Here is a 17155-nt window from a genome sequence, read left to right as displayed (position 1 = left end):
GCAAAACTATGTTTCACTTACTCATTTACACAGATGCGTACACTAGATGACCCATCTGTAAAGAGACCTGTGAAGCGAAGAAGAAAAAGAATAAAAGATGTTTCATCCTCATCAGATGATTCCAGTGATGATGAAACCTTAACTCGACTCAAAACTCCTACACTGTAAAAAAAAAATCCTTGTTTGGTTATGTTCTGAGAATGTAAAAATAGATGTTGGCACAACATCAATTATGGAAATAGTTGGTCCAAAATCAAAAAATGTGTTGTGCCGTCAGCTGTAGTAGTTTTACTCTTCAACTTAAAATGTTAGGTTTAGTAAACGAGTACAACTGTTTTCACTCAACATTTCAAGTCCAATAAAAAAAACTGATTTGCGTGAGCAACAGTGAGAAAGAGGAAACTTCTGCTTCATGCGCTCCAGAGGGACGTCTTCACACCAGTTTTTATGGAGAGAAGAGGACTTTCAAACAACCGTTTTATATTAACGGGAAGATTTCAAACAAACAATAAGTATCTTAACATAATTACATCTTATTCACGTTAAGGTGGAGGGTTTAACGAATCTGAACAACTCTGTGGTTTGTTTGATTTTGAATTGATGAACTGAAAGCTGCACAGAGGACGTTTCCATCATTTTAATATGTTTTTAAACGTAACTCCACATGCCACCACTACTTCTTTTACTTTGGTCTGAATATTAAATAACTATAGACAGAGTCTGTTAAGCTGTGATAAAACACCGTATCAAACTAGCGATAGAGTTACTGAATCGATTCGTATGGCTGTTCAAATCGAGCACCTGCAGCTTGTTGCTGAACTTCACCGTTCCACCTTAAATCAGGTAGCAGTTACATCCAGGGGTTTTTAAAATATACCTCAAATAAAATAGTTTTTGTTATTATTACAGTTAACTCTGTACAGCCTTGTAACATCTGAGTCAAATTAAAGAATCGGTTCCGTAAAACTAACTTTTCACCACTAGCCGTGTCTATTAAGGAACCGACTCTTACACTGTTAGTGAACCGACTCTTACACTGTTAGTGAACCGACTCTTGGACCGTTACTCTGCATTTTACTAAAATATTTTGGAAGCCTGTTGAGTTACTGGATTGTAAATAACGTTAAAGCAACTGGATGCTGCTGTCAGATGCTTCTGCATCCACATGCGTGTGTGAAACAGTGACTTCGCTTTTATAAACGTGGTTAACAAACCCTGGTGTATAGATATTTTTATCTATAATATGTTAATCTCTGGGGAATCTAAGTAAACCTTTCTTACTTCAGTTTGATTTTTACGTGCTGACTGATGTACTACAAGTACCATTTTATTAGTATGTCAGTGCTTGTGGTAATATGCAATTTCTTACACATAAATGAGGCTCTGATATTATTATTGTGTTGCAGAGGATACAGAAGCATTACAGGACCACAAAGAACATGAAAACATGGATTCTTGAAGTGGTGAAGGAGAGTGCTGTTTTATCAAGATCACTGTCCAGTGCAGTCCATGTTGCAGTTGTAATTGAAGAAGAAGTAGTAATGGACAACCTGCCCCACTACACTAATGCCTTCAAGACACCAAACCATCCAAACTGGTTTTTATTCCACCTTAAAAATTAGCAATTACATTTAGGTGCTAAGTTGACTTGTAATTTGTAGTTGCCCTTGCACCTTAAAAACTACATTTAGGCTCTACTTACATTTTCTAATGTAAATTGTTTCAATTACACACTATAACACGTATAACTTGTCATTTGTTTGATGCTTGTGAATGCTGAATGTTTAAAAAAAATGTATTGTTTATATGATACATGCAAATAAAATGTATTTGTTAAGAATTTACATTTGCTATGCAGTGTTCACTTATTCAGTATGTTTTACATTTACTTTGATACTAATTTATAATTAACTGGACTAAACAAATGTAGTTGACAGAATTGAAAATTTATTGTTGGACCAACAAGATGTATTTAATGAATTTCATTGACACAACTTATTTTTTTTTAGTTGGTCCTACATTCTATGGTTGTCAGCAGAACTTAAATTATGCCAACAAAAAAAATTAGATGCAACAAGTCACTAAGAATTTTTAAGTTGGAGAGCCTTGACATTTTTTACAGTGTACTAGAAACCAAATTCCAGAGGTGATGATGTTAATGTTTTGATGGACTTGAACCATGTGTACAGCTTCTACTAGAACACTGATGATGAGGTAGATCATCGTCCTCTCCATAAGTTACCTCACTGGTTACTATGGTTACATATCAATCATATATATCACTGTTAGTCTACAACACACATGATGAGAAATAATAAATAAATGTTCTTCAATAAAATGTAGTTATTATTTCTTGTCATGTTTGACTTTTTAATTTAATGTTAATTAAATTCTATCATATCACCAGCACAAGGTTTATACCTGCTAACTGCTATGCTAATATAAGCTAACTGCTAGCTTTTAACTGTGTGCTAATGGTCTCTACATGAAATCTAGGTTTGAGTTATTTTTAAATAAATCAGTAAGAGCTTAAAGGCTAAGCACCACCTAATGGACCTCTCTAAAGATTTCACATTATTTTAGCTAGTTAAAAACCATAAACGTGAATAAAATGTAAATAACTTGTTTAATTCACTCAAAAATCGACGATTTCAAGTAAATTGACGGAAAAACCCGAGGTCGCTCCGGAAATTCCAGGAAGTTGCAGCGTGACGTCACTGGTGGACAACAGTGTACTACTACACCGTTATGACTGACTTGGACTGCGAATTTTCCAGTGCTGGTTCTTCAGATTCCGAAGCTATTTCTGAATTTAATGAAGAGGGTGAATCTGCAGTGACAGTGGGGGTGCCTGTATAACGTTTTTTCTTTCTTTCTTTTTTTGTTGTTGTTGCAGGGTCCATCTTGTTTTACGCTTACATTCAGGTGTAATAAATGTTAAATGAATTAATTATGAAAATGAGCTAAGAGCGTCATTTTACCGCAACCTGAGTGTCAGGCTTTGTGTTTTAAAATGAAAACAATGGCAACAGTAATTATAGGCAAGTTTATTAATGGTTCACACTCAATAAAATAATTGTAATTTAGACTATATTTAAACAGCCTCGGCGTTCTAAAACACTTAATGACGGTTAATATGGCATTGCAGCCTGCAGATACTCTCTTGCTGGCTTGCTGGGATGATTGAAATTTATTTTTTCGTTGAATAAAAATTTATTGAAACGAATAATAACTTAAAATGTAGTATATATTGTAATATTAATTATACCTACTAAATAGTTAAGATAGTTAACTATTAGATAGTTAATAGTGGCGCAATAATAACCAGGCTAGATTTGCTTTGCTCTCAAGTCTCATGCAGGTACAGTACAGGTGTGTATTAGTGCACCGAGCACCATCAGAGAGAGTTTTAGTGCTGAGGGGAACATCACTACCCCACTCAGATCCTCTCTGAAACCACATCAGGTGAACAAGTTGGTTTTTCTAGCGCGCATGATAACGCAGGTTTAAGGTCTTTCAGCCTTTATTCTATTTTTATTTATACCATATTTTGATCAGATAGAGAAAAGACGCGCATTCTTATAGCGCATTCCTGCTCTGTTCAGTATTTATCAATAAACACGCATTTAATTTGTCCTAAAGCTGTCTCATCTATATATCTATCTAGATATATAATATTTCTATATTTGGCGATAATATCAAATCGGTGTTGGTGTTGAATTGAATTATTGCAGCCAAACACAACACACCTTTTAATCATTTTGCATCGCCTTCCATTCAACTTCTTGAGTTGTTGTCCACCATCTACGTCACACGTGCGACGCCTGTGACAGATTCCGAAGACCGCGAGCGACGCAAAACAACAGAATTTTAAGCCGTATTCCTTGAATTTGTAAAAAATAAATGTTTTCTAACTATCAATAATCACAAGTTAGGAACTCAACTTTCGATGCATGTATGTGTTTAAAACTTCAATATTAGCTGGTGCTTAGCCTTTAATGACACCGAGACTGATATTAAAACTGCACATGTGACCTGTATTGTAGCCTATATGCTAAGTTTCTAAAGGCTAAAGCTAAAAGATCATGTCTGATTGGATACTGTATACTACATAGTGAGTACAGTACTAACCACCATAAGTAGTGCACTAATTTGAGAGTAAATGTGTGTTAGGTAAAATATCAAGGTGTCCATAAACTTTTGGTAACTTGTCTTTCTCCTTTGACTTCAGCAGGTTCTGTTTCCCCTCCGAATGTTACCCACCCCAACACCCCTAACCTTTAACCTTGGTTCTGAACATCAGTGCCTGATTTTACAAAAGCTCTTTGGCCAAAACAGCTGAAATGTCAAAAACCTCCCCTGTTATTATGACTCTATATTAATGGCTATGGTTAAATTGTTCAGGTCAGGTGTCCACATATTTTTAGATTTACTTTGATGTAACACATCCACAAGGTGGCAGTATTACATCAGTACGTGACTCATTAGTAAGTACATGAATGTGTGTGTGTGTGTGTGATGGTTCTTCATGATTTATTTATAGGTGGCAGACTGTTACAACAACAAGTGTTTATTCACATTTCTAAAGGGGTGCAGCATTAATTTAAGTAAGTAAAACCAGCCCCCCAACAACCAACCAAAATCAGCTAATTATAATGAGTAGAAGCTAAAGTAAGAGAACATGGGGGTGAAAGTGAGATTTGCATGAAGACGGCTGAGTGATCTGCTTTCTCCCAGAATAGAGCAGCACTTTCACCAGATGTTCAACTTCCTTCATCCAAACTCACTGAAGCACAACACACAGCACTGAATCTCCAGCTAAAGATCTTCTCTCCTAACACTCATCATGATGATGAACTAGAAGAAAAGACCAGACAATGTCCAAAATCAAGCTTTATTTCAGCACAGCAAAACTACAGGAAGAGCAACAGGACACTGAACAGAGGAAAGACAGAAATGCAGCATTGTGTAGAACTGAAACTCCATTGTAGAAGCATGTGGAAGTGTCTCCATGTTCAGTTCTATCTGGGAGCTGCTAGCCTTCACACTGGTTCTTTCTGAATACGACGGGATGATCGACGCCACCGTGAGAGACCTTACAGCCAAACTCCGCCCCCTTTTCCCACTGTGCTGTGCTGAGGGTCAGGGTGCTGCCACGCCTCCAACTGCCCCCTTTCTGTTCTTCTGCTCCGGTCACCACCCCGTCCTGCAGCACTGAGCCGTCCACCGTCCAGCTCACCAGCGCCCCCTGTGGAGAGTAACCAGACAGCAGGCAGAGCAGCGAGGCCGATCCCTCAGACAGCTGCAGAGAGGAGGGAGGGAGCAGAGACACGGACGGCTTCACCGTGGGACCGGCTGTACAGGAGAAACAGAACAAAAAGTCCCATTTAGAAACGTTTCCACATCATTTCCTCCTTACTGCTTATTAAGCATCCAGACTGGAAATCTTCATCTGTGTTCAATCATCAATGCAGTGCTGCTGCACACTGTTCTCACATCACTGCAGTTCAGTAGAAACATCTGCAAGCTTCTGTTAGCACATATTCAATATCAACTCTTATTACTTTAGCATTCAACACCAGATGTTCAGTCATGTGAAAAAGTTAGGACACCCCATGAGAACTTTTGTCTTTTTGAACATATTTAAACAAATGGACATTTGAGCTTCATTTGAATATTACTGAGAGATGGAGATTATATCATTAAACAAATAAAATTGAAAAAATAATTTTGAACACAAGCTGTAAAATACAGTATAATAAACAAAAATAAATATTATTGTGAGGAAAAAGTTAGGACACCCCCACATTTATTACTACTTAAAATGTCTAAAATTAGAATCAGGTCACCACATCAGCTGTAATGATTAGAACATTGTTAGAGAACACTGGAGTTTTATTTAAAGCTCAGACATTAGTTTGGTTTCCTCTTGATTGTTGAAGTGAGTGGTATCACCATGGTGAGATCTAAAGAGCTTTCTGAGGCCTTCAGAAAGAAGCTTGTAGATGCATATGAGTCTGGGAAGGGACTTAAAAATATTTTAAAACAATTAGAAAATAATTTACAAGTGGAGAACATTTAAAACAACCGCCAACATGGCTAGGTAAGTCCAGCCTAGCAAGTTCAGCCCAAGACCAGACCACAAGATGTGTCAAAAATCCAATAATCCTACAATGTCATCACAGGACCTACAGGAGCTCTTGCCACAGCTGATGTCAAGGTACATACATTTACCATCAGAAAGAGACTGCACATGTTTGATTTTCATGGTGTGCAAGAAGTAAACCCTTGCTGTCAAAATAGGGTAAGACTAAAGTTTACCAAAGAAACACCGAGACAAAGACCAGGACTTCTGAAACGATGTACTTTGGACAGATGAATCCAAAGTTGAATTATTTGGGCACAGTAACAGAAGACATGTTGTGCTCAAATATATAAAATATATCAAATATATAACCTCAATCTCTCAGTACTGTTCACATGAAGCTCAACTGTTGATTATTTTTAAATATGTTCAAAAAGACAAAAGTTCTGTTGGGGTGTCCTAACTTTTTCACATGACTGTAGCTGATTACAGAAATATTCATTGTTTAGCACAAACACACAGCAGCATTCGTCTGGATTTTACATCAGCACCAGTCACTCGTACCAGTTTACACCAAACTTTATCAACCAGAGAGCAGCTTTATATTTACCATCAAAAACACCTGCACATTTATTCAGTCTTTAATATTCAGCCGTCAATAGACATACACAATTACTAAATATTAGTTACTGTATATTTATTGTTACTAATAATTTAAAAATATGTTTTACTTTAGAAGAAATAAAACTACTTACTTTTTACAATGAGTTTGGTTCCTCCACCAAAAGTGTAGCACAGTGATACATTCCAATGAAGCCGTCGTACAAAAACCTCTGTTCCACTCCAGTGATTCCACACACACACACACACACACACACACACACACACACACACACACACACACACACACACACACACACACACACACACACTATAAGAGCTGTAGTTCTGATCAGACTGGGTTCAGGACTTTCAGAGTCACTGAGACGCAGCACAATGATGAAGGTTCTGATTCTACTGCTGAATACACTCGGCCTCCTCACTCAACGTGAGATTCACTGTTTATTTACTATCTTCATATCAGTCCTCCAACATCAGCGCTCACCATCACCGTCTCTTTATCACCTTCAACTTTTCTCTCTTCTTCTCTTTAGAGTCGTTTGGAGAAATCATCATGACTCAGACTCCAGGATCTCACTCGGTTTCTCCAGGACAAACTGTTACCATCAACTGCAGAGCCAGTCAGGGCATTAGTAGCCTCATCCAGTGGTACCAGCTGAAACCTGGAGAAGCTCCTAAATTTCTGATCTATGATGCAACTGGTCGTCAGTCTGGAATTCCTGAACGTTTTAGTGGAAGTGGATCTGGTACAGAATTTACTCTAAAAATCACTGGAGTCCAGGCTGAAGATGCAGGAGATTATTACTGTCAGCAGCGTCAAAGCTATCCATTCACACAGTGTTATTTACTGGTACAAAAACCTCCCTCAGCTGTAGAGGAAGTTCTCTGAAACACACACTGATCTGAGAACATCTGCAGAGATGCTAAAGCTGCACTCCACTGAACATCATCATCTACAAAGCACTACAGTACTGAGCATGTTCCTGAGCATGAATGAACAGGGATTCTCATCAGCACATGGAACATCTCACTAGTAGAATGAAGGTTTGAGATGAAGCAGCAGTGCTAGAAGAGATGATATGAATGAAACCATCATGACATGTTATGTACATTCAGATAGATGTGATTACAGTGAATGTAAAATACAATATAGGGCCAAAAGTATGTGGACACCTGACCATGTGCTTGTTGGAAATCCCAGTCCAAATCCATGTTCCCATAAAACCTCCCCCCTAATTTGCAGGTCTAACAGCTTTCACTCATCTGGAAAGTTTTTTCACAAGACGTCAGGTTCTGATGCTGGACATGAAAACCTGCCTCACAATTGATGTTTCAATTCAGTCCAAATGTGTTCAGTAGGGTTTAGATCAGGACACTAGAGTTCCTCGTCATATCACGTCTTTATGGATCTTGCTTTGTGCACAGGGACATAGTCATGCTCAAACAGGAAGGGTCCTTCCCTAAACTGTTGCCACGAAGCTATAAGCATATCATTTATATAACTGGTTTAATACACCTGTTAGCAGTGAGTGTGGCTGAAACACATTAACCTAATAATTAGGAGGGGTGTCCACATACTTTTGGTCATATAGTGTTCGGTCTGATCAATTCAAGTATCAGTTCATACAAACAATAAAATGTGCTGAGAACGATTCATCACTTAGATCAAATCTCCTGATTGGTCGTTTCATGATTGAATCGATTCCTTTCTACCCCATAAATCACTGAACACGTAACACTGTGCAGAATTACAGATGAGCTACAGTCAGTAACAGTATACCTACAATGTGAACATATGGTAGATTCACCTAATAGTGGATATGAGGAGGAGGAGGAGGATCTTCATCTACACTCTCTGTACTCTGAAAATAAAAGCTGATCATCATTTGATGTGGTTTTAAACATAACCAGTTCTCACCAATATAAAATGATAGCTGATGATCAGATGATCATGAGGATTCTACAGAATATTTAAGATGAAATACTGACTGGTTCCAGTTTCTGCTGTTGATGGTTAAAATGGTCTGTTTGTTCCACAGACCAGCATCTCAGTTCCAGCTCAGTTCAGCTAAACCTTGTAACTCTTTCTGATCATTTATTACAACTTTTATATAAAACTATCTTCTGTCTTTATTTAGATCATATGGAGTATTTTAAATTATGTGGACACCCCTCCTAAATACTGAGTACATGAGTGCAGGTCACAATTACTATAGTAAATAAAGGGAGAATAAGAGACAGTACAGGAGATACTTCCATATGTAGCAGCTGATTGTTCTTTCACCATAAGGTGGCAGTATTGCATCTCTGAGTGACACATTCACACTGTTCCACTCCAGTGATTCCACACACACACACACACACACACACACACACACACACACACACACACACACACACACACACACACACACACACACACACACTACATGCTTCAGTGCTCTGTCAGTGTTTAAAGCTCTGTGAGTTTAACACTTCATGACTGAGAGCTGCTGACCAGCATCTTCACCCACATCAACCATGACCTTCATATCCATCTTCATCTGCACACTGGCTCTCTGCACTCAAGGTAACACGATGCTTTATGTTCTACTGGTGAGGAGGCTCTGCCATGTGGAGAAGATCCACTATATGAACTTCAAACTCCACATGGTTCTTTATGTAGTGAACGTCTTTATTCTTCTTATTGTTTTCAGGATCCAGAGGTCAGGTGACTGTGACTCAGAGTCCTGCAGTAAAACATGTTGATCCAGGAGCTTCAGTCACCATCAACTGTAAAACCAGTTCTGATGCTGCACGATATAGTTCTAGTCAATATTATTTAGCCTGGTATCAGCAGAAACCTGGAGAAGCTCCTAAACTCTTGATATATATTACTAACAGCAGAGCATCAGGTATTCCAGATCGTTTCAGTGGCAGTGGATCTGGATCTGACTTCACTCTGACCATCAGTAGAATTGAGACTGGAGATGCAGGAGATTATTACTGTCAGAGCTTTCATGTTATCAGTGGTAGCCACGTCTTCACACAGTGTTATATGGTGGTACAAAAACCTGGGTGAGTGGAAGTGTACAGTAACTGCATTGCTGCAGCTGGGACCGACTGCAGGTGCTGAGGGGGAGGATGTGATACAGTACAATCATTCACTCTGTACAGGAAACACCTCACTCACTCACTACTTCTCCTAAATACAAGCTTTATTATTATTAACATAATAACAACCACTTCATCCTGATCTTAATAATCTTTTAACCAAAGTGTAGAAAATACAGAATATTCAGATCATATTAACAACAGAAGCTCTAAAACTGAGAGGACTTGAGTTTAGAAGAACTCTTAAAAGAGAATTGAACTGACAGCAAGTTCCAAGATGAAGCAGTAAACCAGAAGATGGTTCAGTTTAATCATACTGCATACTATAGTACACACTACTATAGGATTAGTATGCAGTATATACTGGGGCAGTAGGAGTTTTTGAACAGAGCTGCTGGCTTTGGTTGGGATTGGGGGCGGGTCTGGAGGTGGTAACTCCTGCATTGATTGGTGCACACCTTCATACCCAACCAATAGGATTGAACTTCACCTGATTACAGCTAACAATCAGCAGCTGGAGCTCATCTAGTAGAAACTACTTTATCTCCATGTGCTGTTTCATTCAGTTGGTTTGTGACTTGATGCTAAATTGAGGAGCTACAAGTTACAACCACATTAAACAAGAAATAATAATAATAAAAAAAGAGAAAAATATTATGACTTATTTAGTTTTAAACATTTGATTTTGTTGTTTCTCTCTCAGAAGCTGGTTTATGATGTTAGTTTTGGTCTCTACAGAGTTAGTAGTTTGGAGGTTTTGCTCAGATGTGAATAACATGAAGCTTTATAGATTTAGTGCTGATTATTCTGAGCCTAAAATCTCATGAGAGTAAATAAAGAGGTTCAGTATGTTCTCCACCATTTGCTTCATTATTGTGTGTACTGGTTTTACTGGTTGTGTTGGAGCTGAGGCACAACTGCTAAAAACTAAATCTTACATTATCAGCTCTATTCTTTCATATTTGTGAAGTGTTGCATAATCACTCAATCTTCTTCTTCCTAACACATTACACCTGCTAACAACATTAATGCTAGTAATGCTAGCTACGTTTAATAATTCAGAAAAAAATCAGTGTTTTTATGACTGGTGTAAAAATGTCCATCCATTTAGCTTTACTAGAACATTATATACATTTAAAATAAGTGCTCTAAAGGCCATCTTGAGGCTTGTGTTCATTTTTAAACAATGGAGGGTAGAATAACATATTTATAAACATTTTTTATTCCTGTATGATTGCGGACATAAAGATTTTAGAGAGATTTAACAGAATTTCAAGTAGATATTACAGTAGCTTTTCCACAAATAAACACATTTAACAGGTTGTAAAGAAGATCTGATTATACAATATTACACAAAATAATGAATTTAGTTTTAGTTGTAAGAAATCATGTCTAGTAGAAGCTCACAAAGAGCAAGGCAAGTTTATTTGAATAGCACCTTTCATCCACAGTGGCAATTTAAAGTGCTTTACATAAGGAACAACTTACAAGCATTAAAACATTAATGAGATCTAAAACCTCAGAAAGGCAACAATAAGAGGCACGTCCTGATATTGCAGAGTGAGATGTGGCCCTGGGTCAACAGGGGAGGTGCTTAAATTGAAATTGTTCAACCAATCACAAACTAGCTGCTATGACATCACCACATTTGCCGGGCCTTTCTATTTTTTTATTTTTAACCTGAACCAGAGAAGCTCCGTGCCACTGAATCCCCTGCAGAAGGTAAGATATTTCTTTTAGAAGTTTCTTGTTATACTGTACATGCTTTTAACATGTAGTAGTACTGGTTTTTCTTACACAGAATAATATTTTAGATATTGTAGCCTTGGCTTGGCTAATCTCTCATAACTTTTGCTATGCTAGCTAGTTAAGCTAGCTGGCTAACCTAATGGTAAATCTGAGAAATTTATTTAATGCTTTCACACTGTTAAAATTTTGCTTGGAACAATGATTTCCAACAAATACTAAAAAGTAACACAGTTGCTGGATCTTTTAGCTTGCATACCCATTACCTAGCTAGATAGCTAGCATAGTTAGCCGACCTATGCATCTATGTGGTCCCAGGAACATTATCTATGTGGTCCCAGGAACATCATCTAGTCTTGACCCGGGAACATCACACAGTTGTATGGACCTGGGCATTTCATTATTTTATGTTTACCCAGGAGGAGTAAATTTGATATTAACAGTTGCAAAATTCTGGAAGTGATATTTTAGCTTTAATAACACTGTAAGCTAGCTATCAAATTTGCAGTCCCCAGGAACATCATCCAGTCTTAACCTGAGGACACAATATAGTTGTGTTGGCCCAGGTATTCGTATTTTATGTTAATCCAGGAGCAGTACTTTTAATTTTAACATTACTAGCAAAGTGCTGGAACTGATAGCTTTTGCATCACAGTAAGCTAGTAAGCATACTTTGTAGTCTTAGGAACATCATCCACTTTTGACCTGGAGACATCATACCCAGGTATTTCATTATTTAATGTTAATGCAGAAGCAGTACATTTTATATTACCTGCAGTTCTGGAACTGATATTTTAGGTTTTTCACTACAGTAAGAAACCTGCATCTTATTTATTCCCATATGGATTTGAAATGAATGTATGAAAAATCTGTTTATTTAATGCCCTTACTCCCCCAAAATGATAAATATATCCATGCATGATAGATTTAGTGAATAAATAAATTAATTAATTAATCTCTCCACTCAGGAAATGGTGAATAATGGAGGACTGCATTAAGAAAACGGTGCTGCGTGAGGAGAAAAGGAAACAAGCATATCACAGTTAATGTACATCTCTTGAAGAAAGAAGAGGATCATGGGATGTTCATAGAAGCAACAATTGAAACTTTGACAACCTTCAGAAAAACAAATTCAGCATGTCACAAGGACGAGGGATACTACATATTCTATTATATCTGGTCAGGAAACACCTGTGATGAAAGCTATAAGATTTCAAGATTTAAGGTTTACACGTCATTTAAGATAAAAAATGATTGGTTGAGCCACAAAGTAATTGTGCAGCGCATTTACAGTGAGCACAATGAAAAAGAGGGTCACTTCCAAACAGTATGTCCAGATTTGGTGTCACAAGAACAACAAATACACCTACTCTCTCTCAAAACAGTACTTTATTCCAATCCAGTGAAACAGCAGCACATAGCACTACAACACTAATGCAGAGATTAAATGAGATGTGAGACTGTGCAAGAGTGGCAAACTGTTCCTCAGCACATTAGACATCAAATTGAAATACTACATGACACGGTCATAAATGTCAGCAAGGCTACAGGTGTGTTTCCAGCAGTAACTGATAATCTGACCAGAAAAATTAGGCCATCATTTCCACACAAGGCAAAAAATATGAAACGGAAATATAGAAAGCATGTTTAGAAGAAAACTGATTAAAAACTGAATGACAATGCAAGTAGATAAGAACATAACCTAATAAAATTAGCTAAGTAGTGAATTTAACATGAACTTTCATTTTCGTGTAGCATCACTTGACCCCATTTTTGTTATGCCCTTTTGTGTAGTTATTTCAAACTATAGAGTCTAAGTGTCTTCTGTATGGCAAAGATTTTAATGTGTTTGTATCTGTTGTTTTCCATGAAATATTGTTCTGAACAGAAATGTACTTGGATTGTGTCAACTGCCTGTGGTCCAAATGTATGTGTAAGAAGACTAAAAGGTGATTAATCTCCCAGTTTTTCCCTCAGTGTTTGCTGAATTGTGCAGAGTGTATTCCTGAGAAAGAACAGAGAGAAACATATTTTAATATAAAGAAGTGATAGAACAGTACTAATTAACAGTTATATCATTTTTAATATGGGTAGATTTATAGACAGCAGTAGCAGCAATATTTTTAATACTTACAGGCAGGATAAATCCATACTAACAACTTACTTTGTAGCCTCTGCCTCGTCTTTAAATACTCTGTCCCGCACTCAAGTACAGGTCCACATGACGCCCAAGCATAGCTCCCAATCCCAGGGGCCAAATCAGTAGCCTCCCCTTCACTGAGGGCAGTGAAGATGCTCATTTTAGTCTTGGCATTTTTTGGTCTTTGCTCTCTAAGCTCCTCAGGGAGATCTTCTTTCTGAACCTTTGGACAAAAGCAAAATGATTTAACAAATTGCTATAAAGTACTAAAACTTAGTCCCTAAATTCTGTGCCTTAACCAGATTAGTGTTGGGTACAAACTACAAAGTGGAAGGTGTTTTTAAGATGGTGGTAAGTTTTAAAACAGTGTAAATAACACCAAATGCACTATACTGTCTACAACAGGGCTGCCCAAAGTTGGCCCATGAGGATATTTGATTTACCCCACCAGAAAGTTATATAGTTTAAAGTGATGAAATATATTTTTAAAGACTGGTTTAAGTTCCTGGGACCACATAAGATGCTAACTAGCTTACTGTGTCATTAAAGCTAAAATATAAGTTCCAGAACTTTGCTGCTACTGTTATTATTAAATGTACAATTCTAGTGTTAACATGAAATAATTACATCCTTGGGTCAACGCAACTGTATGATGTCCCCAAGTGAAGACTAGATGATGTTCCTAGGACCACATAGATGAGACCACATAGATGATGTTTCTGGGACCACATAGATCTTCACCAGGTTTGCACACACTGTAGCTGGTATTTTGGCCCATTCCTCCATGCAGATCTCCTCTAGAGCAGTGATGTTTTGGCGCTGTCGCTGGGCAACACGGACTCCATAAATTTTCTATGGAGTTGAGGTCTGGAGACTGGCTAGGCCACTCCAGGACCTTGAAATGCTTTTTACGGAGCCACTCCTTCGTTGCCCGAGCGGTGTGTTTGGGATCATTGTCATGCTGGAAGACCCAGCCACGTTCCATCTTCAATGCTCTCACTGATGGAAGGAGGTTTTGGCTTAAAATCTCACGATACATGGCCCCGTTCATTCTTCCCTTAACACGGATCAGTCGTCCTGTCCCCTTTGCAGAAAAACAGCCCCAAAGCATGATGTTTCCACCCCCATGCTTCACAGAAGGTATGGTGTTCTTTGGATGCAACTCAGCATTCTTCTTCCTCCAAACACGACAAGTTGAGTTTTTACCAAAAAGTTCCATTTTGGTTTCATCTGACCACATGATATTCTCCCAATCCTCTTCTGGATCATCCATATGCTCTCTGGCAAACTTCAGACGGGCCTGGACATGTACTGGCTTAAGCAGGGGGACACGCCTGGCACTGCAGGATTTGAGTCCCTCTCGGCGTAGTGTGTTACTGATGGTAGCCTTTGTTACTTTGGTCTCAGCTCTCTGCAGGTCATTCATCAGGTCCCTCCGTGTAGTTCTGGGATTTTTGCTCACCGTTCTCATGATCATTTTGACCCCACGGGATGAGATCTTGCGTGGGGCCCCAGATCGAGGAAGATTATCAATGGTCTTGTATGTATTCCATTTTCTTACAATTGCTGCCACAGTTGATTTATTCACACCAACCTGCTTGCCTATTGTAGATTCACTCTTCCCAGCCTGGTGCAGGTCTACAATTTTCTTCCTGGTGTCCTTCGACTGCTCTTTGGTCTTGGCCATGGTTGAGTTTGGAGTCTGACTGTTTGAGGCTGTGGACAGGTGTCTTTTATACAGATAACGAGGTCAAACAGGTGCCATTAATACAGGTAACGAGTGGAGGACATAAGAGCTTCTTAAAGAAGAAGTTACAGGTCTATGAGAGCCAGAAATCTTGCTTGTTTGTGGGTGACCAAATACTTATTTTCCACCATAATTTACAAATAAATTTTTTAAAAATCCTACAATGTGATTTCCTGGATTTTTTTTCTTCTCATTTTGTCTCTCATAGTTGAAGTGTAGCTATGATGAAAATTACAGACCTCTCTCATCTTTCTAAGTAGGAGAACCTGCACAATCAGTGGCTGACTAAATACTTTTTGGCCCTACTGTACATCGGACATGTGGCATGAGGCATAGTGAGTCCACCTCCAGCCAAAAGGCATGCTTGATGTGCATGTGAATGTAGGACTAACCATGTAGGGCAAAATATTGACAAATAAGAGTAATTATTGCTTTTTTGATTAAAAAACACTCTCTAAAGGCCAACATGTGGGTGTTTGGGATATTGCTTCTTTAGAACTGAATTTAACTGTTGTATTTTAATATGACCTCTTACATGTTGAAACTTTTGTTTTATCTAAGACTATCGCAGAGCAGTGTTGAGGTACAAATGGAGGTAGCCACAGGAAGTGCCAGTTCCCCCAAAAATGAAGATAGATGTGTGCAACACGGACGTCACCGATTCATTGAATTTAGCTTCTACAAACATTTGTGAAAGAACGGGTCGCTCTCAGGAGCTCAGTGAATTCCAGCGTGGTACCGTGATAGGATGCCACCTGTGCAACAAGTCCAGCCGTGAAATTTCCTCACTACTAAATATTCCACAGTCACCTGTCAGTGCTATTATAACAAAGTGGAAGTGATTGGGAACGACAGCAACTCAGCCACGAAGTGATAGACCACGTAAAGTTACAGAGCGGGGTCTCCAAGTGCTGAGGCGGCTCGTACTGCATAAAAGACTGGAACGCTCTGCTGACTCAATAACTGCAGAGTTCCAAACCTGCTGTTAGAGCTGCAAAAAGGGGACCACCTGTATATTAATGCCTATGGATTAAGAATGGGAGTCACTCAAGTTCATATGCGTGCGAAGGCAGACGAGCAAATACTTTTGGCAATATAGTGAATATTGCAATGTGAGTTTTTCCAATATTGTGCAGCCCTAGTATGGAAGCAGAATATCAGTGTCCTTTAGATTACTACCTATGTGTTTAGAATTTTGTTTTATGTTAAGTGCCAGGAGGAACTCTTCTTTTTGAGGGTGAAAAAGACCACTTGATTCCCTCCACTTCCCATTTCCTTTTGGAGAGTGACTTCTTTGTCGTTGCTGGCCGAATGATGGGTCATTCATTTCTACATGGTGGGCCATGCCTAGGTGGATTAAGCCCAGCAATCCTGCATGTGCTCTTTGGTGGATCCCCAGAAGAAGCCACAATAGATATTAAGGATTGTGCTGACCTTGATATCCGTGAGACAGTCCAGGTGGTATGATTTATCAGAAGTTTAATTGATAAATAAGGCTACACTAATAATAAATAATTTTTTATAGTAATGTAATTAGGGCTGGACGATATGGCTAAAATTTATATCACGATATAACTCCTAATTTCGGTCGATACGATATAATTCCGATATCGATATGAATAATACAAATGTCAGAAAAACTGCCAAGAACACCAACATTGGATGGCGGTACCTGCAAACCTCTGAAAGATTTATTTGCAAAGTTTTTAAAATCTCACCCATG

General features: G+C 38.4%; 1 long non-coding RNA gene and 1 gene segment (V, D, J or C); one reads left to right on the top strand and one right to left on the bottom strand.

The window, feature by feature from the left end:
• Positions 1–4880: 4880 nt before the first annotated feature.
• LOC134318024 (uncharacterized) lies at positions 4881–6921 on the bottom strand. Its single transcript, XR_010013319.1, has 2 exons — positions 6841–6921; positions 4881–5355 (listed from the first exon to the last, which is right to left on the bottom strand). It is a non-coding gene; the product is annotated as an uncharacterized LOC134318024 (long non-coding RNA).
• A 153-nt stretch (positions 6922–7074) lies between these two features.
• On the top strand, positions 7075–7595 carry LOC134317642 (immunoglobulin kappa variable 3-11-like). The segment is given in 2 exon segments: positions 7075–7133; positions 7240–7595. Coding segments are annotated over 2 exon segments (408 nt in total).
• Positions 7596–17155: the final 9560 nt, after the last annotated feature.

This window comes from Trichomycterus rosablanca, chromosome 1 (assembly GCF_030014385.1).
Source record: "Trichomycterus rosablanca isolate fTriRos1 chromosome 1, fTriRos1.hap1, whole genome shotgun sequence".
Taxonomy (NCBI): Eukaryota; Metazoa; Chordata; class Actinopteri; order Siluriformes; family Trichomycteridae; genus Trichomycterus; species Trichomycterus rosablanca.
The sequence above is the reverse complement of the archived record's forward strand: the minus strand, read 5'-3'. Positions and strand labels throughout refer to the sequence as shown.